Source organism: Pelobates fuscus, chromosome 6 (genome assembly GCF_036172605.1).
Source record: "Pelobates fuscus isolate aPelFus1 chromosome 6, aPelFus1.pri, whole genome shotgun sequence".
Classification (NCBI taxonomy): Eukaryota; Metazoa; Chordata; class Amphibia; order Anura; family Pelobatidae; genus Pelobates; species Pelobates fuscus.
The window spans coordinates 61,471,295-61,497,937 of NC_086322.1; the positions used below are offsets into that span (position 1 = coordinate 61,471,295).

Sequence of the window (26,643 nt, forward strand, 5' to 3'; positions counted from 1 at the left end):
TTATTTTTTTTTATTTTTTAAATTCACTTAGAAAAAAGCTCCAGATCTCTCATGCCTCCTAACACCGTAGGTAGGCAGTACAGTTTGACAAACATAATGCCCAAATATTATTACCGCATGCTCACAAAATGCTAGTATGTTAAATGTGTAAACATATATAATTTCCAATACAAATGCATTAAATTAAAAGTAAAAAAAAATAAAATAAAGAAATCTTTATATTTTTAATAAAGTGCAAAGGGCACCGGTGACCTTCAGTCAATTTGCCCAATGCACTTTGCTATAGTGACATACAATGATATGACAGGCTTCATTTTAACAGGCAGTGAATGGGTTAATCCCACCGAGCTCTGTGAACACTGAGTTACATTCACATTCATCTTAGAATCCGCAGCCCCTCTGAAACACACTCAGAGTATCAAATACTCGTCTTGAAAATTATTGTTTCCTTTCTAAAGGTTCAAAGTCAGGTTGCACTGTGATTTGATATGCACCTGAGACCACTGACATGAGAAGTCTTCAGGTTGTATGTTACCATGCATTGTATTCTTTGGTTATTGATAAAGTATTTTACCGCAAGCTGTTTAACAAGCAGCTTGTCCTGTTTTCCCATTGAAATGTGTGTTTAATACATAGAAAGCAATTTAGAATCCTGTTTTTAAAGTTATATTCTACATAGAAGTTTATCTATATGTGAACTATATTTCACACAAACATTACACAGTAAATTCTGGGGCTGTATGAGCCTCGGCAAGATGGAGGACATGGCTGACATTTTGGTAAGTTTATACAATGAAAAGAAAACTACCGCTTCATGTGATTTTTAATCTTATGTTTACATATCCACTATATTGAACAAATATGTGTTTGAGTAATATGAATAATTTTTTTTTGTTTTATAAATTCACAACTCAGTATCCTGCAACTGGACGTCTTCATCTTATCTCCCCAGCAGTCAACATAGAGAAAGGCTATAGAGAAGAAGAGACATGAAACAATGTTTCTATTTCTCGTTATTTCCACACGGTGCCTTAAGCGATTCTATAGTGCCAGGAAAACAAAGCTGTTTTCTTGGCACTATAGGTTCCTGCAGTGCCCCCCTCCCTTGCGTCCACCTCCCGCAGCGCTGAAGGGGTTAAAACCCCTTCAGTTACTTACCTGAGTCCAGCAGCGATGTCCGTTGGCGCTGGGTCAATGCTCTCTTATGGGGATTTGATTGATGCACAGCGTGAGGACCTCCAGCATAATTTAGAAGACTTTTGGTCACCTAACCACCCGGAGGTCCCTCTAGTGGACAGTCCCTCTGATAGACAGCCACTAGAGGTGGAGTTAACCCTGAGAGCTAATTTTCCTTGAAACTGCAATAATAACCACTGTAGGGTTAAAGGACATGGGAAATTGCACCCAGGTGACTTCAATTAGCTGAAGTGGTCTGGGTGCCTATAGTATCCATTTAGCTGTGCCTGCACAGAACTGTATCATGAATTTATTTGCTAAATTAAGTAAATAAAGTTTAAATTTACCATAACTCGGATTAGCTTGACATTTAATGGGCTAAAACTGCTATCTCAACTCCCAAAGTCACAGGATCTCCGTAGTCTCCTATCCTCAAACACACACCTCAATCTGAGACTAAACAAAGTAAAGGGTATCCTAATTCAACCAAATTTAGTGCTACCCTACGTGATTGTGAGAAAATAATAATCATTCCATTATAAACCAAGAAGGAGATTTTATAAAAAAATGTATTTATCAAAAGATCACCTGCCAACATTTTGACCTTTTAAAAGGTCTTTGTCAGGTCTAAATGAACACACTCATGGTCTGGCTTAACGCGTATTTTAGTACGAATGCATCTTTCTAAGTGATGTGTATCTGTGTTTGTGTAAATGTACATTTTCTAGAGATAAAAGCTGACCCAAAATCCACCATAACCCCTATTGAACTTGGGCTCTAGATCTACCCCTTGACTGAGCTGATTGAGGGTAACCAAATATTCTACCAGACAGCTCAACTTTGTTCATATGCTGCCTCCTCTATTTATATCACGCACATAAAGATTTTAATTTATCTTTGTTAGTTTGAGGGAGCAACATTATTTGTAAAAAGAAATCTAGGTAATATATTTCATCATGATTTTGAAAGGTATTGGTTGGTTCATTAATTTTCTCTTTTTAGAATGTAATTCAAATGAGACTACATGTTGATAGCTGTACCATGACATATCATTAATATATACATTTAATATAAAATAAAATAAATAAGTAACTACACCATTAAGTTCTGGCATAATAGTGTGCGCAGTAAAGACATACATTAAAGGGAAACTCCAGTGCCAGAAAAACGATCCGTTTTTCTGGCACTGGAGGGTCCCTCTCCCTCCCACCCACCAATCCCCGGTTACTGAAGGGGTGAAAACCCCTTCAGTCACTTACCTGGGACAGTGGCAATGTCCCTCGCCGCTGTCTCCGCCTCCGCGACGCTCCTCCTAGTGATTACGTCGGCCGGTGGGCGAGACTAATCTCGTTCACCGGCCGAGGAGACCTAATGCGCATGCGCGGAAATTCCGCGCATGCGCATTACGTCTCCCCATAGGAAAGCATTGAAAAATCATTTCAATGCTTTCCTATGGGGTTTTGAGCGACGCTGGAGGTCCTCACACAGCGTGAGGACGTCCAGCGACGCTCTAGCACAGGAAACCTGTGCTAGAACCCAGGAAGTGACCTCTAGTGGCTGTCTAATAGACAGCCACTAGAGGTGGAGTTAACCCTGCAAGGTAAATATTGCAGTTTATGAAAAACTGCAATAATTACACTTGCAGGGTTAAGGGTAGTGGGAGTTGGCACCCAGACCACTCCAATGAGCAGAAGTGGTCTGGGTGCCTGGAGTGTCCCTTTAACTAAGCTGACAGAACGGCAATATGAATTCAATAAACTGAGCTTTGACGGTTGGCTTTGTGCTCTGGGATTAAAATGAACATGTAGGTATTGTCAATAAAACAAAACCTTTCAAATGGTTCTCTTATGAAATCTTGCATCATGCAATTTTGTAATCCAACACTATAGAAATAAAATAGTGATACTGGAAATGATTACTCTGTGCTTTTGAATATTTGTCACTTTATTGTGTTCCCTATTTTCCTAACAGTAAGATCTAGACATGAATATAGATCTGCTAGAATATTTATTTAATGCCATTGTCTGGCAATGAGATTGTCATGCTGATGAATGCATGCTATTTAATTCTATACTTACCTCCCTCACAGCCAAGCCATCAGAAGCCTCGGTGCCTTTGTCCATAATCAAATTGCCTGGGTGCTCAGAGGTGGATCCAGAGCCCAATCTCGGGAGGGCACTGAAACAGTATTTATCGCAGTGTAGCAGATCAGAACCAACACAAATAGACTTTGGTCCGTTCATGAGGCAAACACCACAACACGCAGAGTTCAGGACAGCAGGGAACTTAACGTTAGATAGAGAGAAAGCCAGGGAGGTGTTTAGAGCACTTGGTATACCTGATTCTATAGTTTATAATAGGGGTAGCCAGTTAATTTCCTCATTCTGGAGAGCCTTTTGCTCAGAGATGGGTATTACTTTATCCTATTCCTCTGCTTACCACCCACAGACTAATGGAGCTGCTGAGCATGCCAATCAGTCCCTAGAGTAATATCTCACTGTTTTGTTTTCAACCACCAGAATGATTGGGCTGACTTGGTCCCTTGGATAGAATTTGCTCGTAATAATGCTGCTCATGAGTCTTCCTGTAACAGTCCTTTTAACATTGTTTATGGCCAGCATCCTGTTGTTCTCCCATCTGCATTCTCTTCATGGGTTTGCCAGTTCTGGACAACTGGACAAACATTTAGTTTACGTAGGACCTGGCAGCAGGTTGACGGTTTTGGTCGATTCTATGGCTCGTTCAGGCATCATAGGGCAAGTCGATGGGGATAGTGTGTGGCTTTCTATCCATAATATGCATCTCCGTGTTGATATATCTGTCATTTCTGCATTTTGAGTAAATTTAATCCTGTTTCGTATGCCTTGGATCTTCCTAGGAACATACATATACCCATTGTCTTCCACACCTTCTTGTTGAAACCTCTTCTTTAAGAAATGGTATGGCACTGGCACTATAGAGACCCGGTGGTGCTGGACACTGGAGTTGGACACACAAACTCAGCTCTTACTGGTGAGAGCCCCCTAATTACGTAGCATATATACATAAGGACTTTATTCTCTGTGCACATTTTTTACATTTTTGCCATTTGTTTTCTTTTTCAAGGGACACAGAAAGAGACACAACGATAAGGAAAAGCCAGGGGTCAGGGATGCCAGAAAACAAGGAAGTCAAAATCAAAGCCAAAGTCAAAATACCAGAATAACCAGAATCAATTAAACAACCACAAGGGAAACCACGACAGGGCACTGAGCAGGATGAGATCTGGGCCTAAATACCCCTCCTCTGGATCTGGATCTTGACCCCCAAAGGCACTTATCAGGTTCCCATTTGCATGATTTCTGCTCAGCACAAACCCTCCTGTGGATTTGATTGCTGCTCGGCATAACTTTTCCTGTCAGGACAGTAATGTTGCTCGGCACAACTTTTCCTGTCAGAACAGTAAATGTCATTAATCACATTTTTATATGCAGATGAATACGTGACATTACCCCCCACCTGAAGAATGCCCACTGGCGGGCAGGACCAGGCTTGAGAAGAAACTTGGCGTGAAAATAGCGAATCTTGCGGCCAGCATGTATATCAGATGCCGGAACCCAAGAACGGTCGGCCGGTCCATAACCTTTCCAATCCACCAAGTACTGCAAAGTGCCCCGAGAAAACCTGGAATCAATTATAGAAGAGATTACATACTCTTCCTGTCCAGAAACAAGGGAGGAGGAGGGACACTTGGGACAGTATACTTATTGCAAACAAGAGGTTTGAGTAAGGAGACATGAAATGTGTTAGGAATTTTCAATGAGGCCAGAAGAGCCAGAGAGTATGAAACAGGATTGAGTCTTCTAAGGACATTAAAAGGCCCAATGAACCTGGGAGCAAATTTCATGCTAGGGACTTTAAGCCTGATGTTGCATGACGATAACCAAACCCTCTCACCCACCTGGTAAGCAGGGTTGGCACCTAGCCGTTTATCAGCATAATGCTTAAAACGGTCAGCAGCAGTCCCCAGTGCGGAGTGAACTTTGACCCAGGAATCACAAATAGAAGCAAGACGGTCATCCAAAGCAGGAATAGCCGTGTCAGAAAAAACAGCCGGGAGGACAGTAGGATATCGGCCATTATTAACAAAACATGGACTATGTCCAGAGGAGTCATGATCAGCATTGTTCCTAGCAAACTGAGAACCTCAATCTGATACTATATTGTGAGGAATGCCATGCAGATGGACAATTTCTCGTATAAAGATTAGTACCAGGTCTTGAGATGACGACAATTTCTTTAGTGGGATAAAATAAGCAATTTTAACGGTCCACAACCATGAGAATCATGGTATAATCTTTAGAATTAGGAAGTTCGACAATGAAGTCCATGAACAAGTGGGACCACGGAACCTCAGGAATGGGAAGATGTCGCAACAAGCCACAAGGGAGTTTATGAGGAACATTAGAAACCGCACAAACAGAACAGACCTGCACATACTCCTTAACATCCTTCCTGAGGGAATCCCACCAAAATGATCTCATGATAGCAGAAGAAATATCTTCATGATATTAACCCTTTCCCCTAATGGAACGAACAATCTGTCCTGAGGTTTACTGCAGGGCGCCTGAGACTGAGCCTCCATGATGGAGCCAAGCAGCGGAGAGGGCAATGAAAGGATAGTGGAAGCAATGATACATTCCGGGGGAATGGTATGGGACTTTTCTTGCTCTTGTATAGACTCAGTATCACCTGTATGGATAAGGCGTCGGCCTTGACATTCTTAGAACCAGGTCTATAAGTAATAAGAAAATTAAAGCGAGGAAGAAATATAGACCACCTAGCTTGTCTAGAAGACAATCGTTTAGCGTCTCCTATGTAAGCCAGGTTTTTGTAAACAGTAATGATCAAAAGGGGGTCCTTGGAACCCTCTAAAAGATGTCGCCACTCCTTGAGGGCTAGAATAATGGGCAACAATTCCCTATTGCCAATATCATAATTGTGCTCGGCAGGAGACAACGTCCTAGAGAAGTAACTACAAGGATGCAATGGAGTACCCTGGCTCTCCATCTGGGAGAGAACTGCTCCTACCCCTGTCTCTGATGCATCAACCTCCAGTATGAAAGGTTTACTGGTGTCAGGATGTATCAATATGTCGGCGGAGGCAAACTGCTGTTTGAGAGTTTCAAAGGCTTCTATAGCCTCCTTAGACCATATCGTACTGCTAACCCCCTTGCGTGTCATATTGGTGATGGGGGCTATTACTGAAGAAAATCCCTTTATTAACCTTCTGTAATAATTGGCAAAACCAATTAACCTTTGAATGGCTTTCAACCCAGTGGGTAAAGGCCACTGTAGAACCGATTCCAGTTTTTTAGGATCCATCTGAAACCCCGAGGCAGAGATATTGTATTTTAAAAACTGAACTTCAGATTGGTCAAAGATGCATTTATCTAATTTACAATAAAGTCGATTCTTTAACAAAGTCTGCAGAACTTGTCTAACGTGATCGTGGTGAGTTTGAATGTCAGGAGAATAAATAAGGATATCATCCAGATAGACCAAGACAAACGAGTAAATGTAATCCCTGAGTACATCATTTATGAAATCTTGGAAAACCGCTGAAGCGTTGCACAACCAGAATGGCATCACTAGATATTCATAGTGTCCACTTCTGGTATTAAATGCAGTCTTCCACTCGTGGTTTTCCTTGATTCTCACTAAATTGTAAGCACTTGTAAGGTCAAGATTAGTAAATACTTTAGCACCTTGGAGTCTATCAAATAATTCAGCAATAAGAGGAATGGGGGTAGGCGTTCTTAATGGTGATTTTGTTCAATGCCCTGTAATCGATACATGGGCGCAACTCACCGTCCTTTTTAGATACAAAAAATAATCCTGCCCCAGCAGGTGAGGATGATTTTCGTATGTGGCCTTTATTCAATGAATCCTTAATATATTCCTCCATTACTCTACTCTCCTGAGGTGACAGAGCATAGACTGCTCCCTTAGGTGGCATAGCGCCGGGTAGTAAATTAATGGAACAGTCATATGGTCTGTGAGGAGGTATAGTATTCGACTGAGTTTTGCTGAATACTTCTTTAATGTCTTGGTACTGTATAGGGATTTCTGGGTTTTGAGGTGTACTAGTGGGTAATTCAATAGTGCCCACTCTTTTGGTGACATTCAATATACACCTTTCATATCAATCCTTACCCCATTTTAATATTTCCCCATTAGCCCAGTCAATATGAGGGTTATGCTTGTTAAGCCATGGAAAGCCTAATATGATCGGACAGGAAGGGGATGCAATAACCTGAAATGTAATCTCTTCCTTATGTAAGGCACCAATGGAAATATTAATGGGTAAGGTTTCATGCGTTATCAATGGTTGTGAGAGTGGTCTCCCATCAATAGCTTCAACAGCTAGGGGTGATAGTCTCTCCTTGATAGGTATAGTATTACCTTTAACAAATTGAATATCAATGAAGTTTCCAGCGGCACCTGAATCCATCAGGGCTTTGCATGAAAAGTTCTTCTTTTCAAAGGCAATAGAAATATCAAGGAGAAATCTATTTTTATCCATTCCAGAGGACGTTTCCATTACACCTAAGACCTGTCCCCTTAAGGTGCTTAGGTGCGGTAGTTTTCCGGACGTATGAGACAATTGATTCTCATATGTCCCTTCCTACCGCAGTATAGACATAGGCCTTCTTTTCTTCTATATTGTCTTTCTGCTTCCGACAGTCTAGTGACCCCCAACTGCATGGGTTCGGACTGTACAGGAAATTCAGGGACAATAGGTTTGGAGAAGTGGGGTGCTAAAGGCATTTTCAGGTGTCTGGTCTTGTTTCTAGCAGCTTCTCTGGTTCTCAATCTATTATCAATCTGCATGACAAAAGTGATAAATTCATTAAGCTTTTTGGGTAAGTCTTTGGCGGCAATCTCATCAAGCATAGTGTCAGATAGCCCCTTTTTAAATGCAGAGATTAACCCACTGTTAGTCTAGTCTACCTCGGAAGCTAGGGTACGAAATTCTATGGCATATTCTGAGGTAGACCGGTTCCCTTGTCTGATATGCATCAGGGCAGTAGAGGCGTCATCCTCTCTGCCTAAAGGTTCAAACGAAAGTTTGAATTCCGTAATAAACTCCTGGTAATTGTGTGCCACACTTCTATTACTCTCCCATAATGGATTGGCCCAAGCTAAAGCTTTACCTTTTAATTGATTCATCAGGTAACCAATTTTAGTTCTGTCTGTGGGAAAAGATCCCAGCGAGGCCTCAAAATGATACTCTATTTGGTTAAGGAATCCCCGGCTTTCTTGGAAATTACCATCAAAATGCAGAGGAGGAGATAGAGAGATAGTTGGTGTACCTTATATACTACAGGCAGAGGTACACAAGGCGGAGGTGAGACAGTAGGAGCAGCCGCAGGTTGTAGATGCGCTGTACGGGTAAGAAGCGTACTGAAAGCCTGGGCAAATTGATCCATGCGGTGATCATTCTCCTCTAGTTTCTTTTCGCAATCAGCTATGTGCTTACACAATTCTACAGGATCTATGGCCATGTCGTAATGTCAGGATTACAGTATGATCCAGCACATAGAATTGTGTAACACAGAGGACTGATAGGTAACGTATACCGGACCTTAGAATGGCCGGACTAACGTACCAATGAATAGTCAGGAATAGCCAAGGTCAAGGGACACAGAAAGAGACACAAGGATAAGGAAAAGCCAGGGGTCAGGGATGCCAGAAAACAGGGAAGTCAAAATCAATGCCAAAGTCAAAATACCAGAATAACCAGAATCAATAACGCGCTCTCGGACAACCACAAGGGAAACCACAACAGGGCACTGAGCAGGATGAGAACTGGGCCTAAATACCCCTCCTCTGGCACTTATCAGGTTCCCATTTGCATAATTGCTGCTCAGCACAAACCCTCCTGTGGATTTGATTGCTGCCCGGCATAACTTTTCCTGTCAGGACAGTAATGTTGCTCGGCACAACTTTTCCTGTCAGAACAGTAAATGTCATTAATCACATTTTTATATGCGGATGAATAAAGGTGACAGGTGTATTGTACTGTACATAAGTTGTTGGCAGGGGTGATATTGTTTTTGCTTTCTCTTTTTTTCATTTTCTTCATTTTTTGCACTTTTATTATTTTTCTCATTGATATTGTCTATAGAGATGATTAAATCACATTTGGTCTAAGCTTCATGCTTGATCCAAGGATAAATCTGACTGCCATTCTGGGGTCAAGAAGGATTTTTTTTCCTAGCCTGTTGCAAAATTGTGCTTCAAACTGGGTTTTTTTTTTGCCTTCTTTTGGATCAACAGCAACAAACAAATGTGAGGAAGGCTGAACTTGATGGACGCAAGTCTCTTTTCAGCTATGTAACTATGTAACTATGTAGCTTCAGACATTGTGAGTGCGGTATTATTGTTGCAAATTTTGAAACCACTTATTTGTAACAGGTACACTAAGCCTGATTCTCCTCTTATCTCTGTTGAGGGCCAGGAGGAATATGAGATGGTGGCTTTGCATAATTACAGTCTTCTTATGGACCGTCTCCAGTATTTGAAAGGGGTATGAAACTGAGGAGCGTAGTTGGGTTTCCGCATGTGATGTTCATGCCCCTAGCCTACGTGCATTCCATTCCTGTTTTCCTGCCAAGCCTGGTTCTCCCTGTCCAGTGGGCATGTCTTCAGGGGGTTACTGTACCGTTACTTACCCAGTTCTCGAGCGGACTGGGGTACTCTGATCGGGAAGGATCTATGCAGGGGCTGCCCGTGCCAAATGCCACGTGCCAGGCCCTTAAAGTGGTAAGCGCTGTCCGAACACATTCTTAAAGGGGAAATGGATGCATCTGGACTCTAATTGGTCATGTCAGTCCGGCACCACCATTCACATTTTGGGGTAACGGGGGGGAGGGGGGGGGGGATAATCACAAAGTACTATATAGTATTAACTATGTTGTACTTTGTGATTAGTCCATGTCATACTACATAGGGGAGGTGTGCAGGCACACAAGAGGAAAAGTGAGAGACACACAAAAGGGCCTAAGGAAGGGAACAATGACACACATGGAGGGACTGGGGAGGGGACAATGACACATACAGAGGGGATGGGGTGGAGAAAGAGACCAACAAAGGTGCTGGGGTGGAAAGAGACACATAGTGAGGCTGTCAAAGAGGAAAAAATAGACAAACAAAGAGGTGGGGGGAGAAAGAGACACACAACGGACTGGGGGAGAAAGAGTCACACAATGTTGTCAATTTTTGTTTAGAGGGTTATATATTTAGTATCTCATGAGTCTGCAACTCACAAGTCTGTGCTACCCTGGCATGGAAATACACACTTGTAAAATGTGTATACCTTACATACATGAATTGCTTTAGCTGGACAGGGATTGCAATAGAAATGGAAATAAAACTAATAATAGTAACTTTTTTCTTTCAATTTTTAAACCTAAATGACAATAGAGTAATAGTTATTATTTACTAACATGCAAGTGGCATGGCCGCCCAAAAAACAAACAAGACGACAAGTTAGGGATATCTAGTACTCTGAATAAAATCTACCTGCATTCATCCCTTGCTTGCTCCCTTCTATAGCTCTTTGTTGCCTGGAAATGTCTCTTTCTTTTGGTTTCCCCAAGCAACAGAATCCAATGCATTGTTTTCACTCTATTTTAAGACAGTAACTTGATAGTGACTTTAAGCTGCAACAGAGTTGATCAATTTTAGAACTCCCATATTTACAGAAAGAACAGCTGTGTAATAGGGAAAGTTCCAGGCATCCCTTCTTGCCCTGACAATTAGTCTACCTTCCACGAGAAATAATAATGATTTTATATATATATATATATATATATATATATGTATATATATTGAGAGAGAGAGAGAGAGAGACTGTTTGTGCAGTCAAGAAAATAGGATTTATTCACTAAACACTGAACTGCAGTGAACTAAAAGAAAAATTGCAAAAGTTAGGCAGAAATAGCTAGACATGTGCAGCAGTGAAATTTTCGTTTCGTACTACTGATTTCATACTAAATAAAAATGTCATTCTCAATCCCGAATTTCGTCCGCAAACCATTCGTTTTCGAACGAAATTTGTTAAAAAATTATTAGTTTTTGGCCATTAGGACGAAAAAAGCACTACACATGTGCAAAATAAAAAAAAAGCAAGGAGGGAGCCGGCAGTGCTACTAGCTCCCACCTTGTAATAAATAACTATTCCTACTGCCCCCTCCCCTGCCTGCATTAAAAGCTATGGGGGTCACTATGACTCGCTGCTCGCTGTCATTTAAAACTAAATATAAATCAGTATGAGAGTCACTATGACCCCCATAGTGATAAAAGGGAGGTTAAATCCTCCCGCATGTCCCAACACGCGGCATGCAGCGAGTAGGGGCATGTCGCCTAAACAAATTTAAAAGTACTAGTGACTGGGCATCTATTGTGACCCACTGAGGCTTTTAATATAATCGGGGGGACCTAATGTCCCCCCTGGTCCCTACCCATGAGCAGCGGGTAACCCACATTTTAGGTATTTGTGTTCCCCACCATGGGGATATGGGGGGGACCTGTGCCAGGTCCCCGCTTATTGCAGTAGTGACTGGGCAGCAGTAGCCCAGTCAATAGTATTTTTAAATTTGTTTAGGCGACATGTCCCTACTCGCAGCATGCTGCGAGTACGGTCATGCGGGAGGAATTACCTCCCTTTTATCAATATGGGGGTCAGTGACCCCCATACTGATTTATATTTAGTGTAAAATGACTGTTTAGGTGACATGCTCGCCGTATACCGTGAGTAGTGGCATGCGGGAGGATTTAACCTCCCTTTTATCAATATGGGGGTCATAGTGACCCCCATACTGATTTAATGTATCGCTGTCATTTAAAACTGGATATAAATGTATCTTGTACAGAAGTGTTAGAGCTACGGTAAGCGTACGTGTAAAAAGTATTTAGTTGGTATGATTTTTGGTATGATCAAAACATGAAGAAATATAGAAAAGAGTGGAGCAGTATGAAATTGATCTGTGGATAAAATCAACATTTATTTATTTTCCCCTAACCATCAATCATGTTTTTTTCCATCAATCGTTTTGGTTTTTTTTGGCGCCACAAAAGCAACTCTGAATCATGAAACAAAAAAAAACGTTCATTCTTTGCCAGTGCGTTTCGCAATTTGTCCTTATGGTCCAAGAAGCAGCGCCGAGGGACATTGTCGCTGCCTCTGGTAAGTCACTGAAGGAGTTTTGATCCCTTCAGCAACCGGGGATGGGAGGTGGGAGGGAGAGGGGACCTGCAGTGCCAGGAAAACGGATTGTTTTCCTGGCACTGGATAGTCCCTTTAAGCAGCAAGTTCCAGTACCTCCTTGCCCTTGCGTGGTTTCCTGTTTTCCATAAGACTTCCTGTTTTCTGTGTGTTCCTGGTTCCTGACTTCTGGCCTTGTTCCTGACTCTGCTGCTCTACGTTCTCCTTATTGTGGCTCGTCTGACTACACACTTTGGTGCCTGACCCCTGGGTGCCTCCTGGACTTTGCTTTTTGGTTTATTTCATTTTTTGCTATTTTTTAATAAAGGTGTTTTGCATTTACGTTCTATCTCTGTCTGGTTCCTGGTCCCTAACACTCTGCTAATGTTTAACGACTAAACCCCATAGTAATTAATGTATATTTGTGCATGTTTTTTGTGCATGTAAGTGTGTGGGTTGTTATACAGGCTAACTAATGTCAGTGTTAGTGTATGTTAAAGAATGTCAATACATGTGTTAGTATATGAAAGTAAACAAAAACATGGGAAGGATAGTTTTTTCTCACCACCTGACTTGTTTATGTTCCTAATGCATTTTATTCAAAAGTCCCTGTGAGCCAAGAAAATTATTTTAGGCACCTGTTGGAATAAGGAGTGCAGTGGAGGTAAGTATAAAATGCACTTATCTCCTTAGCACTTCAATATGTCATTACTCCCATCTTGATGCAGTGTGATGACATTGGGGTTATCTGGCTTTTATACTTCCATCTAACTTTGGATAATTGCCCTGTTATGGTTTCTATTGCCGGAGAGTGTGTTCTGACTTATTGGTGTTCTTGTTACCAATCTGGTTTCATATAGACCATTCTGCTTTTCTGGTATCATTGACCCTGGCTTGTTTAATCATTTTATGCATATTTCTGGAATCCTTGCAGTTGGCTTACATTCTGACACTGTATTTTTGCCAGTCTAGAGCACACGTTAAGTCGAGGCCACTCTAAAGTCCGGTATACTTTTTCTATTACTTACTAATAGCTATGGATACCCTATCCTCTTTGTGTGGGTTACCCCATCCTAACAGCACACTGCTTACCTTCCAATCAGAAAGATACATGACTAAGAGGTTATTGCTTTTCTGCAGAAATCTGCAAAACATTTCTCTAGCAGACTATCGAGGATTCCCTCGGAATGTTCAGCCACTGTGATTTAAAGGGCTGCATGCAGCGCTCACTTTGGGCCTTATTTACATTTAAAGTAAAAATCACATTTTGAGCAAAAATCATGTCAGTGACTTTTGCTAAAAAAAAAAATATGGTATTTACATCTTGTAGGTATTTCAGTACTATTATTTTTACTCAAAAATAATTACAGTGCTTTCTTGCTCACATTTTTAGAGTACAAAATGAGTAAGTTGTTTCACATTCAAAAATCAAATATTCTGTCACTCACCATTTTCCTAATTTTTTTTTAGCAAAAGTTGAGTAAATCCACCACACAGATCAGAGCTGTAATAAAAGACAATGAGAGAGTAATTTTCATTGGATTTTGTCCATCTGGAATGTAATGGTTAATTTCCGAATACAAGCCATAACCAGATAGCTTTAATCCTGCAAGTGACTTTAACCAACCAATTAAAGGACCACTCTAGGCACCCAGACCACTTCAGCTTAATGAAGTGGTCTGGGTGCCAGGTCCAGCTAGCTTTTACCCTTTTTTTTTAATAAACATAGCAGTTTCAGAGAAACTGCTATGTTTATTCTGAGGGTTAAGCCAGCCTCCAGAGCCTCTAGTGGCTGTCTCACTGACAGCCGCTAGAGGCGCTTGCGTGCTTCTCACTGTGAAAATCACAGTGAGAGCACGCAAGCGTCCATAGGAAAGCATTATGAATGCTTTCCTATGCGACCGGCTGAATGCGAGCGCGGCTCCTGCCGCGCATGCGCATTCAGCCGATCACGTCGCGAGGAAGAAGAGGAGGAGGAGTAGAGCTCCCCGCCCGGCGCTGGAGAAAGAGGTAAGTTTAACTCCTTCCTCCCCCCAGAGCCCGGCGGGAGAGGGTCCCGGAGGGTGGGGGCACCCTCAGGGCGCTCTAGTGCCAGGAAAACGAGTATGTTTTCCTGGCACTAGAGTGGTCCTTTAAACCTGGACATCTGATGCTATCCTAAACCTTGTAAGTACAACTAATAACCATAATCTCCTGGTCTTGCTCAAACCAATCCTGTACTAATAGCTGGTACCACAACATATTAATTTAAATCCACTAAAATGTTAACTCTCATCTATCAGTTAACAATTAGCACAACTACACTTGTAATCTTATTACATCCTTAGGGCGTCTGCCACTTAATGTTCTTATGTACTGCATGCTGCTGGATTTTTCACATAGAGCCTACTATCCAAGTTCGATAGCATACTTGCAGTAGTTTATAGCAGGGTTTTCCAAAGTATGGGTTGCGCTGACCCATGCATTCATGAGCCCACCGCACCGTTTTTAGAAGCTGGCACCGTGATACTGACCCAACGGTGGAACAACTGCTGTGGCCAGCACAGTCAGGGGGCCCATCAGGTGGCCTATGCACTTAGGGTCACCCCGATGGGTATTATTGCTGTACAGGGGTCCAGTCAGCCGCTGCGGCCCTTTTAAAAGCACAACCGGGCCCCTGTAATATCGCCCTCACTGGGAGGAAGTGACTGACTCTCACCTCCCCCCAGCTTCTTATTGAGAGAGTGCAGTAGGAAGGGAGGCTGTGGCACCAGCATGGGGAACACAAGCTTGAATGAGTTGCACTCACTCCCATCGATCTCAGCCTGCAGGACCCCAAGCATGGTAGATCCCCAGCTGGCATAGCATCGATGGAGTTCTCCGACAGATGGGGATCTACCTTTTGTCCACACTTGCACTAGAGGGGGCCCACAAGACTTTCTTGCACCAGGGCCCTCTTTAGTTCCACCCTTGGGATACTCAACGTGAGGTGCCTGGATGAAAGAGCGGGACACAGTGCTTCTTATTCTGCCTGAGTCTCCCGGAGTCTGTGAGTAGCCAGTTGTATTCCTCTAGAACTGATTACCGATATGTACCAAGTGTATGCCTCTAAAACTGCAATGGTATCTCAGAATTATGACTCTAAAACTGACATGATATGCCAAGTTTCTTCCTCTAAAACTGATTGCCATAATGTACCAGTTTTATCCATCTAAAGCTGATTGCCATGGTGTGCCAGTTATGTGCATCTAAAGCTTCCATGCTGTGCCTGCAGCACCCTAAACCTGCCATGCTATCCCAGAATTAAGCCTCACAAACTGCATACCATGGTGACATGGGGTGACATGACAGACATTAGGGTCACACAGACTCACAAAAAAATAAAATATAATTATTATGATATCTATAACTAATTATAACTAATAATAACGGATAGGTAACTTTTAATTAGATATTTGATTGCACTACATTCCATTAGTCTCTACATCCTAGAGACAGAGCCAATGCCCAGACAGGCAGGTGGCTCTAGGTGACCCACGTGACTTCCTCTCTCTCTCACTCTCTCCATCAGAACAGACCGAGCGCGGCTGGGATTGGCGTTTCCATGGCGACGCTGGCAGGCATCGCTCCCGCGGTCACTTCCGGTCGGACTAGCCAAGATGGCGGCGTTGTTAGACGACAGGGAGCTGCAGGGGATCAGACATCGTTTCCAGCTGCAGGCGGAGGCTGTGCTCCGGGAGACGGGGAGCGGGGAGCCCGGTGTGTACTGGGGGTGGGGAGGGTTTAAGGGTCGGCTGACACTGAAAATAATAAAAATAATAATAATAAACAAGAAACCAGCTATGAGGAAGCACTCAGTGTTACTAACCAGGAAATGCTGCTGGTCTGCAAAGAGTCACACAGACTAAATATTACACTCCAGAGACCAGATCCTGTCCTCCTCACTGAACATTAATGCTGGGTGACAATAATTAGAGCTTTATAATGAGGTATAATTAATATCCTAACTTAATATACACAGCAGACCTCCCAAAACTGAGGAAGGAATCTTAATAAACCAGTGATACTCTGAGGAAGGAATCTTTATAAACCAGTGATACTCTGAGGAAGAAATCTTTATAAACCAGTGATACTCTGAGGAAGAAATCTTTATAAACCAGTGATACTCTGAGGAAGAAATCTTTATAAACCAGTGATACTCTGAGGAAGAAATCTTTATAAACCAGTGATACTCTGAGGAAGGAATCTTTATAAACCAGTGATACTCTGAGGAAGGAATCTTTATAAACCAGTGATACTCTGAGGAAGGAATCTTTATAAACCAGTGATACTCTGAGCAAGGAATCTTTATAAACCAGTGATACTCTGAGCAAGGAATCTTTATAAACCAGTGATACTCTGAGGAAGGAATCTTTATAAACCAGTGATACTCTGAGGAAGGAATCTTTATAAACCAGTGATACTCTGAGGAAGGAATCTTTATAAACCAGTGATACTCTGAGAAAGGAATCTTTATAAACCAGTGATACTCTGAGGAAGGAATCTTTATAAACTAGTGATACTCTGAGGAAGGAATCTTTATAAACTAGTGATACTCTGAGGAAGGTATCTCCCCCAAACCAGTGTTACTCTGAGGAAGGTATCTTCCCCAAACCAGTGTTACTCTGAGGAAGGTATTTCCCTAAAAACTTGTGATACTCTTAGGAAGGTATCTCCCTAAAAATAGTGATACACTGATGAAGATATCTTTATGAACTAGTGATAAGGAAGTTAGGAAGGTATGCAATCACCACTCTAAATGCTTCTCTGTGTGGAGACTTGTAACGGAGTTCAGCGTCGTCATGACACCAGATGTGAAGACTGTACATTTTTTTCTCTCTTTAGTAAAAGTACCTATAGTGGCTGTATAATTGACAGACATTAGGGTCACACAGACTGACATATGTAAAAGTTAAAATAACTCTCACAAAGAGCAGTGCTTACATTTGTCTGCTTCTTGGCAGTATCTAGGCACAAAGACCACAACCATTAGAGTATATTGGTTTTGGTGTTTAGGTTGTCCCTTTAAACTGCTTCTGTATTTTCCTATGCAGCCATCTGGAAACATAGCTATTTTTTTTCACTTGCGTCTCTCAAAAGGTTTGTTAAAAGGTTTGCGTCATTTTGAGAAACTTGCAGAAGCTATATGATATCACTATGTAGGTACATGCATTATAAATGTAGTAAACAAGTCCGCAGGTCACACAGAAAATAAATAGCTTATCCTTGAATAGGGAAGACTCACCTCTGTTTTGGAGCTCCACCAAGAAAGTAAAAGACATATTCCGGTCTATCCGCCATAATCCCATCCTAGTATTGATGCTGAATCGTTCATTTTATTATTTCATTTAAAAACAATATCCACCGAGCAGCAAAATCAAATGATAGAGTCCAATAACCAGCAGCATGAATTAAATTAAGAAGTGTTTCAGACCAGAAGATCCCTATATTTAAAATAAAATATATATTTTTGTTGCTATGGTCTTTGTGTTCTGTCCCTTGATTTGTTGTCATGTGGAACTTATTTTACACATGGATTTTTAAATATTGGCTATGCACGGGTGGGATTTATTAGGACAGATCTGCTAAAGTTTATTTTTTAAGAATGCATTATAAGCTAGTAGTACTTAACACCTGGGTTCAAGGCACACATGTGAGTCCCCATATCATTTAACTGTGTCACCGTGATTGTAACATTCACATGATATTAATCTAGTGATTCTCAGGCAACTGCCCACAATAAATTGGCCTGCCTTCCCTTTCCTTGTCCTCCTCCTGTTTTGCTCACTTTTCTGTGTGAGTGTGTGTCTGTTTTGTCTGTAAGTGTGTGAATGCATTTGACTGTGTGTGTCCATGAGAGTATGTTTATGTGGGGTTAATACAGCAGGTTGATGAGTGTGGGGTTGATGCAGAATGGTATGGGCTATTGCTGCAGTTTTGTGTGTACTTGGCAATGTGTTTTAGTATCTGTGTGTGAAAGTGTTAATCTGTATGTATTTGTGTGCTTCTGAGGTTATGGGTCTGCAGCATCCATGGAAAAAAGACAACCTGGTCTCCAGGTAAATTGATTTTGAGACCCCTGGTTTACACCTTTGATTTATTAAAAAATATGCAGGTGGAATTGAACACATTTCTGCTAGCCATTTAACTAATTTTTACACACTGTTTATAGTGTTTCATTATCAACTTTCAATAACAATTTTTTGTGTTTCCCATAGAAACAGCTCTGCTTAAAATAACATAAGCACACTTTCAAAAAGCGATCTCTTTTAATTACAAGCTCTCAGAGATGTCTTTATTTATTGATTTGGTTTGTTCTGGGTGTATCATGTTTAAAACGAGGATACATTTCAAAGTTCAAATTTGTTGGGTATTTACATTTCTGCAATTACCATCTTAAACTAAATCCTTCTTGCTCTGTCTGATTCTGATATGTGTTACTAATACCAATGCAGCTTGTTTCCACTCTAAGTAGGGAATTAACTGACTGCGGTATGTACCGTACTATATTTTTAATGTATGTTTTGTGTCATCATTTAATATGTAGCATAAGTTAACTTGTGGTTATAACAACATACATATTAAGTGTTATTACTGCTGTGTTTGTGTGGAAAAATACCAAGTACTTATGTTTCCACTCATTGTGCAGGTCTATGTACCCAAAGCATTACTCAATACAATATCAATGGTTCCTAATGTGTCCCGTCTCATTTTCATTGTACGTTCATGGTTATTCAACATTCTTTCCCCCAGCATTATCCATGCCTCATGGTTCTTTTTCTGTCTCATTGATTTCCCTACTCATGCATTTTTCATTGCTCTCCATTCGCATTGCTCTTTATCAGTCTCATTGACTTAGCCCACTTTTATATCTTTGTTAATGGTAAAATTTCCTTACCTCCTACCAGTGCCACAGTAACACGATTTAAAAAAAAAAAATGTTAGCGAAAGTGTGAAACGTTTTTTAAATTGTACTTAAATGTATATTTTTATTTCTACTTAATGCATGTTTGTTTTTAAATTTTGAAAGTTAAATGTGAAAACAAAAAAAGTAAATTGAAATTACCTTTAACTGATGATTAATGAGATCCTTAACTGATGCTGCGAGACTAAATATATCTGGTTCGATTTTTGTAAGGAACAAACAAAGGTCTGTTTTTTTCCCTTTATTTTTATTTCCCCACCTTTTTTTCTATTTTCGTGTGTGTGTGTGTGTGTGATGTGACAAAATGTATCTTAATGTCTCCCCCCTCCCATCATCTTACCTTTTGCCAGGGAAGGTAGACATAATGCTGCAAGCCCTGGTGTTCCAGTGGTGGCACGTTTACTTTAGCCTGCAGCTCCTCTGGCTTCAGTTTGACTCTCCTATCCTCTTGCAATAAAGCGCTGTATTTGAGCAATGCCATGGTAATGTGCAGCAACCAGCCTGGTCGCAGGAGGAACACACTGGCTCCCGGGTCCTTCCCTCCCTCTACTTGAACGAGAGATCTTTGATCTCCTCACTGACCCAAGAGGGCTCACAGCAAGGCCTGTGGTGCAAAACCCGCCACAGCGAATCATGAAAGCCTGAATCGCCCACTAGTAGGCGATAGGGACCAGGTTGACGACTCCTACACTACACTGAGCCAGAGTACTGTCTCTGCACTGCATCATACAGAGGAAGATCTTCACGTTTGTTTTATTTTACTGTGAGATAGTTAGGTGGAATTATTTTTAACACCCTAACTGGCCCAAGCCGTAAAACAATGCAGCGTTGGATTTTGACCCACTGAGCACAAAATGGCAATCCCATTTGAATTGATCTTTTTAGCTAGATATCCAAAATCTGAAATATGGCAAAACCATCTTTTAAATTAACACAATTCTGGATCTTCTTTCATTTTGTGATCTGCATTGTTACACATATAAAAAAATATATATATAGCATACTTGTAGAACAATTTTTAATATTATTTTTACATTCATACTTTTTTTTTTTTTTTTTTTGTAGATATTTATGATGATGAAAAGAAAAAGGAGAAGCCACTCCCTAGACTAAATTTTCATTCTGTGTTCTGGATATTGGCAGCTGCTTCACTGACGTACTATGTTGATTTTGTTCAAGTTGTTCAAGATACTTTACAAGGAGGCTGGTAAGATCTTAGATTAATGGCAGCTATTATCTGTATAAGGTAGATTGCTACAGAGCAATCTACATGGCTATACTAACTATCATCTATACAATGTAAATTGTAACCGTGCAATCTGCCTCTATAATTATACCACCTGTCATCCATGTAATGCAGATTGTAACAGAATAATAAATGTCTTCTCCAAAAAACTTTGTAGCTGTTTTAAAGGAACGCTATAGTCACAATAACCACTTTAGTTTAATGTAGTTGTTCTGGTGTCTATAGTAAGTCGCTGCAGACTTTTTAATGTAAACACTGTCTTTTCAGAAAAAAAACCTCAGACGGCCACTATAGGTGCTTCCTAGGTTGTGCAGCACAGACGTTCAGCGTCTTCACTCTCTGCATGGAGACGCTGAACATTCCTTCTGGAGATGCATTGATTCAATGCATATCTATGAGGAGATGCTGATTGCCCAGTGCGGCGTTTGGCCCTGTGCCCCCACCCTGCCTCTCTGACTGAGATCTTAAGAATTGACAAACTCAGCCAATCCAATACTTTCCCACGAGAAAGCATTGGATTGGCTAAGATTGTCAACTCTGATGATGCCAGCCAAGGAGGCAAATTGAGGCGCAACCAGCGCCGGCGGACATGCATGGGGCATCGTAAAGGAAAGATTTACAGTTTATTTAAGGGGAACAATGAAGTTGCTCTAGTGTCTACTGCCTGTCTCGTCAGGCTTTTTAATGTTAACATTGCCTTTTTAGAGAAAGGCAGTGTTTATATTGCTGCCTAGTAACATTTCTAGTGGCAGTCACTCAAATGGCCACAAGAGGTCCTTCCTGGGTCAATGCACGTTCAGCATCTCCACACTCTGCATGGAGGCACTGACCGTTCATCATAGAAGTGCATTGCATAAATGCATCTCTACGAGAGATGCTGATTGGCGCAGCGCAGCATTGAATTGGCTGAGATTGTCAATTTTAATAATATCAGCCAAGGAGGCATAAGGAGACCCGCACAGTACTGGGAAAAAAATCTCTTTTTACCTTACCGACGGGCGCGAGGAGCTAAATTATGTTTTCACAGCTTTAGTGAATGCATACATGTATGTATTCCTGTCACTTTAGAGTTCCTTTAATTGCCCACTGGTTTAATAAGGGTTCAGCGCTCCAGAAATTCTCCCTTCTGTTGGGAGAGCAGGAGATCTTGTACCATTGGTGGAACAGAAATCGCTTGCCCTGAATAACATGCCTATTTACTGACAGGTTGGAATCTAATGTCTGTCTCATTGTAATAGAGCATGCAAATGCCAGTAACAGTAGAGAGTTCAAAAGGTGGATGGTAAGAGAGATAGATCTATGCTACTGGAAGCCCTAATCTCCTTTTATTAATCTTTGGATTCGCTGATCTCTTACTATCTTGTACTTTCTCCAGTTCCCTACATTACTTATTATTTTTACATTTCCAAACTTGATGAATTTACTAATTCCTATTTATAATGATGTTCCAATTTTTGCAGTTGGTGGTTTTACACTGGGACTTTTACGCTAGCTGCCAGTTTATCCATTGCATTGTATTGCATCGTTTATCTGGAATGGCATTGTGGGTTCAGTGATTATGATACAAGGTATCCTGCATTAGTTCCCATCGCGATAACTACTTTTATAGCCACAGCGATCTGGTGAGTGCACACATGTTAATATATGTTTGTTTGTACCATGCACAATTTTCAGTCTGTTCTCATTCACATTAAGCCTCCATTAAATATCTGACAAATAATCATTGTTAATTAGGTCTTTCTCTACAGCCCATTCTGCATGTTTCTCTTCATTTTATCATAGAGTTTCCCAAACTATTGCTAGGAGCGCATGAGGACTAGACTGGGATACACTCTGTATTGTAAGATTGCAGCATCTAGACTTTGTCTATGATTTTGTGCAATCCATCTATTAATGGTTTCTCCTACCCTTTTTTATTAAAGTAATTACTTATCTGGAATCCAGCAGTGGGCAAAACTCCCCTAGCTTGATTCTCTGCCCCGTTTTATGTCACTGAAGCTCCTTTGTGGTCCTAGAAAATCATTTGATTGGACCGGTTTCCTCTTCTTAAAGAGGTAGCCTGGAGGAGGTGGGTAAAGGGAGGGGTTTGCAGCAACTTATTACTGTAGGCAGGTAGGGATGGTGGGAAGGCTGAAACAAGGTAGGGATTGGACATAGATGCTTCCCCTTGCGCATTACTCCCACTAAGGGGAGAAGCTGACCACGTCTGTTGCTGCGATGTGTGCGCTGGCAACAGACATATATTTTCTACAAAATTAACATTAAGTATCCTAAAACAGAGGTTTGCCTAAGTCACGTGTGCTGAGGGTGCAAGTACACGCTGGCAAAAAAGCGCTAGTATCTCATTTCAAGCAGAGATTATGAACATAGATTCCTTTGTTTATGACCACCTTAAAAGCATAAGTGGTCATGAATGTTGGAGTTACCATTTAAGACGTGCATTGACCTTTAAGTCCTATATTTTACCCTTGGTTTGGAGCATATTTACTTTGTATAAAGAAATATTATTAATCATACGTGGGAGGTATATGCGATTTAAATGTGTATGTCATTGTATATTTACATAGCTTTATGTCTATATTTTGTTTTCAAAGCTACAATGTTTCCCTATGGTCAACATGGTCATTTTTTACTCCGTTGTTACTTTCTACTCAATTTATGGGAGTTGTGATGCTGGTTTCTCTACTTGGTTGAACCCATGAAGGTAAGAATGTAAAAATATTTTGAAACCATTTCCTTCCCTTCTCTAAACATCAGGTTATAAAACCAAAACTTTGTGCCTGTGGTGTATTTTTGCTTCATGCATTTGGGGTGATGAATGGTATAAGAATTATTGCTGCACAAGAGTAGTGGGAGTTTGAGTACAAAATGCATGTCTGTGTGATTTTTAATCACTAGAATATGTAGTTAGCTATAGATACTGTGTATTGGATATTCACACCACCAGAATATCCGCAATAGACCCCCATTTAGAGGTAGATTTTGGTGGCACTGGTTTATCTAAACCCAGATGCTATGTTTGAATGCTATGTTGAATGCTATGTTGTCTTTGATTTGCCAAGTGTACATATGATGCAGAATACCTGATTAAGTGCCAGAAGCTCTGACAAGCCAAGAGTATCTCTTTAATATAATCCCTTGTGTACTTAGGCTGTGTTTACAAGGTGGAATGCAACTTTTCCTTACTTACCCAAGCCTTACGAACAAGGTGAACATCCATGTTGCTTCAGCTTCATCCATGTTGTCAATTTGCTGAATCATTTTCTGTACCCTTGCATCCTAAAAATGAGCTTTAACAACAAATTGTAACCATAAAGCTGTGAAAGACCTACGAGCAGAGAACACATACTGGACTGTTCCTATGTACTCTAGCCTGTGAAGCGGCCAAATCACCTGACACTGAGCCACACAGATGGGCTACAGCACTCATAGGATCATGGGAAAGATAATTCATGGCTTTTTTGGGGGTCATTGGAATTGAGCAGAATATTCCTTTTTGTCAAATAATCAGACTAAAAATAATTTTTTTTTGCTAATTGGGAGATGTGGTTTAAAACCTGTATGAGTTACTTAGTATTTTTGTCTTTTTTTCCCCCCTCTATAGTTACTTATGTACTGATGAAGACTTGAAGTGGAGTGGAGATACAGTCTGCTTTTTGTTAAGCTTTCTATCACAGATACATATTTGGCATGGCATGAAAAGGACTAGAATTTTGTGAATTACCTAACGCAATAAAAATCTACACCATTTAGTTTTTTTGAGGTGCATATATCTTGTGTACTTAACACAGGTGATTATTCTCAGAGCTGTAGATGAACCAGGTATCATCCTTGGAACATGCCGCATGAGAAACATATATTTATGTATCCAAATGGTTAAAAAGTAAATTGATAGTTATCTCTACTACTTACTATGCACCCATTTGTTGTTGAGATTCTACCTTGATGTATTGTTGAATTTAGTATGTTCTAACAAAACGTCACTGTTAATGTCAGTGTAACATGCATTACTTCAATGAGAACTGTTTATCTGGAATGCGTCTGTCATGTCATTGACAAGTTCTAAGCTTCGCAAGTGCTCTTCAGAATGAACGATACAGAAATGAACACAAGATGCCTGAAAAGTAAAATAGATGATTCAAACTGATTGTACAGGTTTTTTTCTCCCTACATTGTTAATAAAATGTGGTTTGATTTTCTTATAAAACTTATAAAACTTTTGAAAGTATATTTGCTATTTTTTTTTTATTTATATGCTTTTACTGACTGTGTATAGTTGCCAGACCATAATCAAATTCATTATTTTCAAACAGTAACCAAAATAAGATTTCCCTATCTACAAGAGGAAATTGTACATAAAACATGTTACAGGCTTAAATGTGCATATTATACATGAGTGCAATAAATTAGGGGACTAATGGGGTCAGGGCTTACAATTTGCAGTTCTATGCTTCTAGCCAGATCTTAAAAATAATTCACCACTGCAAGCCATAGCAGTATACTAGCCTGGGCTACATTTTCATTTGCCAATGACTAGTTGAGAGTGGAAATTTTGAACCCCGAATGAGGTTATTTACTAAACTTGGAATATTGGAAAATTGACATTCATGGCAAAATAGCTGAATTGGAAATATTCACAAACTCTGTTTTATTTTGCTATTAATGCCTTATAATATGCACTCCCTTTCCCCTCTTCTCATACTCCTTAAAGTTGGAACAAAAAGTATAAACAAAATAGAAAGATTGTACCTTGTATGGAGCACATTTAGAGCCACATTAGTGGCTCAAGCAAGTTGCCCGATACATTAACCTGCATTGACTGACTCATTTTTATATGAAAAGGATAGAGTGCTGTAGATAGTTTATATGCACAGATTCCCATAGCAGATTCCCAAAGCTGTGTGTTAGTATGGAGCAGTGAAAAGATTTCACTGGGTGACATTCACTGCCGACTGTATACTGATATTGTCCGTATGTATCACCCAGCCTGACTATGCAGTGGGGAGTTTAAAATGTGTATCTGGAAATATCTAAATCTGTTTTTTAAAGTTCAGATGGTAACCAAACTTGAAACTTTATTTGTACAAATCATAATCTTAAACTACATCACTGAAAATGTAAGTTTAATGAAAAGGGCATAAGTGCATGCTAGTTGCCTAACTAATTTTTAATGTTTCACTTATATCAACCATGTAGAAGTATGTGGTTAAGTTTTTTTTTTTTTTTTAATTATGCAGACATTCGTTTTCCTGTGATTTGATTTAACTCTTTTTAAACAATTTAGTAAAAAAAAAACTATATAGAATATAAATAGATGGTGTTTTTTATTTTTTATACAAATATGTCTTATCTTACTGAAGTTTTACTTTATCTATGTCATACCTCTGCCTGCTGCACAGCACTCTAGGTTTCAGTCTGAGTCGCGTGGCTTCCTCGATATCAGATGCTGTGCGTCATTCACCCGCTCTACATTCTGCACGTCAGCGATCTCGCAGGGTTGCCGGGTAACATGGCAACCTAGCGCAGCCTACAGGAATCGCTAAAGTTACAGGCCCATGTAACTCCAAGTCTATTTATAACAAAAGTTATAAAGGTCATCTACCCTTCTCAGGTCACATCCCTTTATGTGATTTTGTGCAGGCTGATTTGTTATTTTTTGTTATACACCCGGCTTTGTAATGACCATTCTGTTATTTTCTGTCCTTGACACCGGCTTGTTCAATTGTTTTATGAGTACCTCTGGAATCCTTAACCTTGACTGATATACTGATTCGACCTATCTAGGTCACACATTAAGTCCGGACACTCTATGGTCCAGTATACGTATCTTGCTCTTTCTATCCCCTTATTGTAACTACTGTTTCCCTGTTCTCTGTGTGTAGGGGTTACCCCATCCTGACAATCTAATTGCTTTGACATTCAAAATCAGGATAATACACTGGATTTTTTATTAAGCTGTTTTTAATGACAAATAAGAATTTATCATTATGGCAAGTAGGATACTTGCCATAAATTCTTAACTTTAAT

The 26,643-nt window shown here is 40.5% G+C and overlaps 1 protein-coding gene across 2 annotated transcripts; it reads left to right on the plus strand.

Moving 5' to 3' along the window:
* Positions 1–16,041: 16,041 nt before the first annotated feature.
* On the plus strand, positions 16,042–24,823 carry TMEM128 (transmembrane protein 128). Of its 2 annotated transcripts, none has more exons than XM_063459870.1 (5): positions 16,042–16,165; positions 20,436–20,577; positions 22,077–22,238; positions 23,211–23,320; positions 24,221–24,823. In XM_063459870.1, the coding sequence occupies exons 1-4, from the start codon at positions 16,066–16,068 to the stop codon at positions 23,308–23,310; spliced, it is 504 nt and encodes a 167-aa protein (XP_063315940.1). In that variant the 5' UTR covers positions 16,042–16,065; the 3' UTR covers positions 23,311–23,320; positions 24,221–24,823. The 2 variants fall into 2 exon arrangements, with proteins under 2 accessions (XP_063315940.1, XP_063315939.1); XM_063459869.1 differs by having other exon boundaries at positions 16,042–16,164; positions 20,432–20,577.
* The last annotated feature ends 1,820 nt before the right edge of the window (positions 24,824–26,643 follow it).

Coding starts and splice junctions, on each gene's coding strand:
- TMEM128 (XM_063459869.1), top strand. CDS start 16,066: ATGGCGGCGTTGTTAGACGACAGGGAGCTGCAGGGGATCAGACATCGT. Junction 16,165..20,431: donor AGACGGGGAGCGGGGAGCCC/GGTGTGTACTGG, acceptor TTTTTTTTTTTT/GTAGATATTTATGATGATGA. Junction 22,239..23,210: donor TTTATAGCCACAGCGATCTG/GTGAGTGCACAC, acceptor TTGTTTTCAAAG/CTACAATGTTTCCCTATGGT.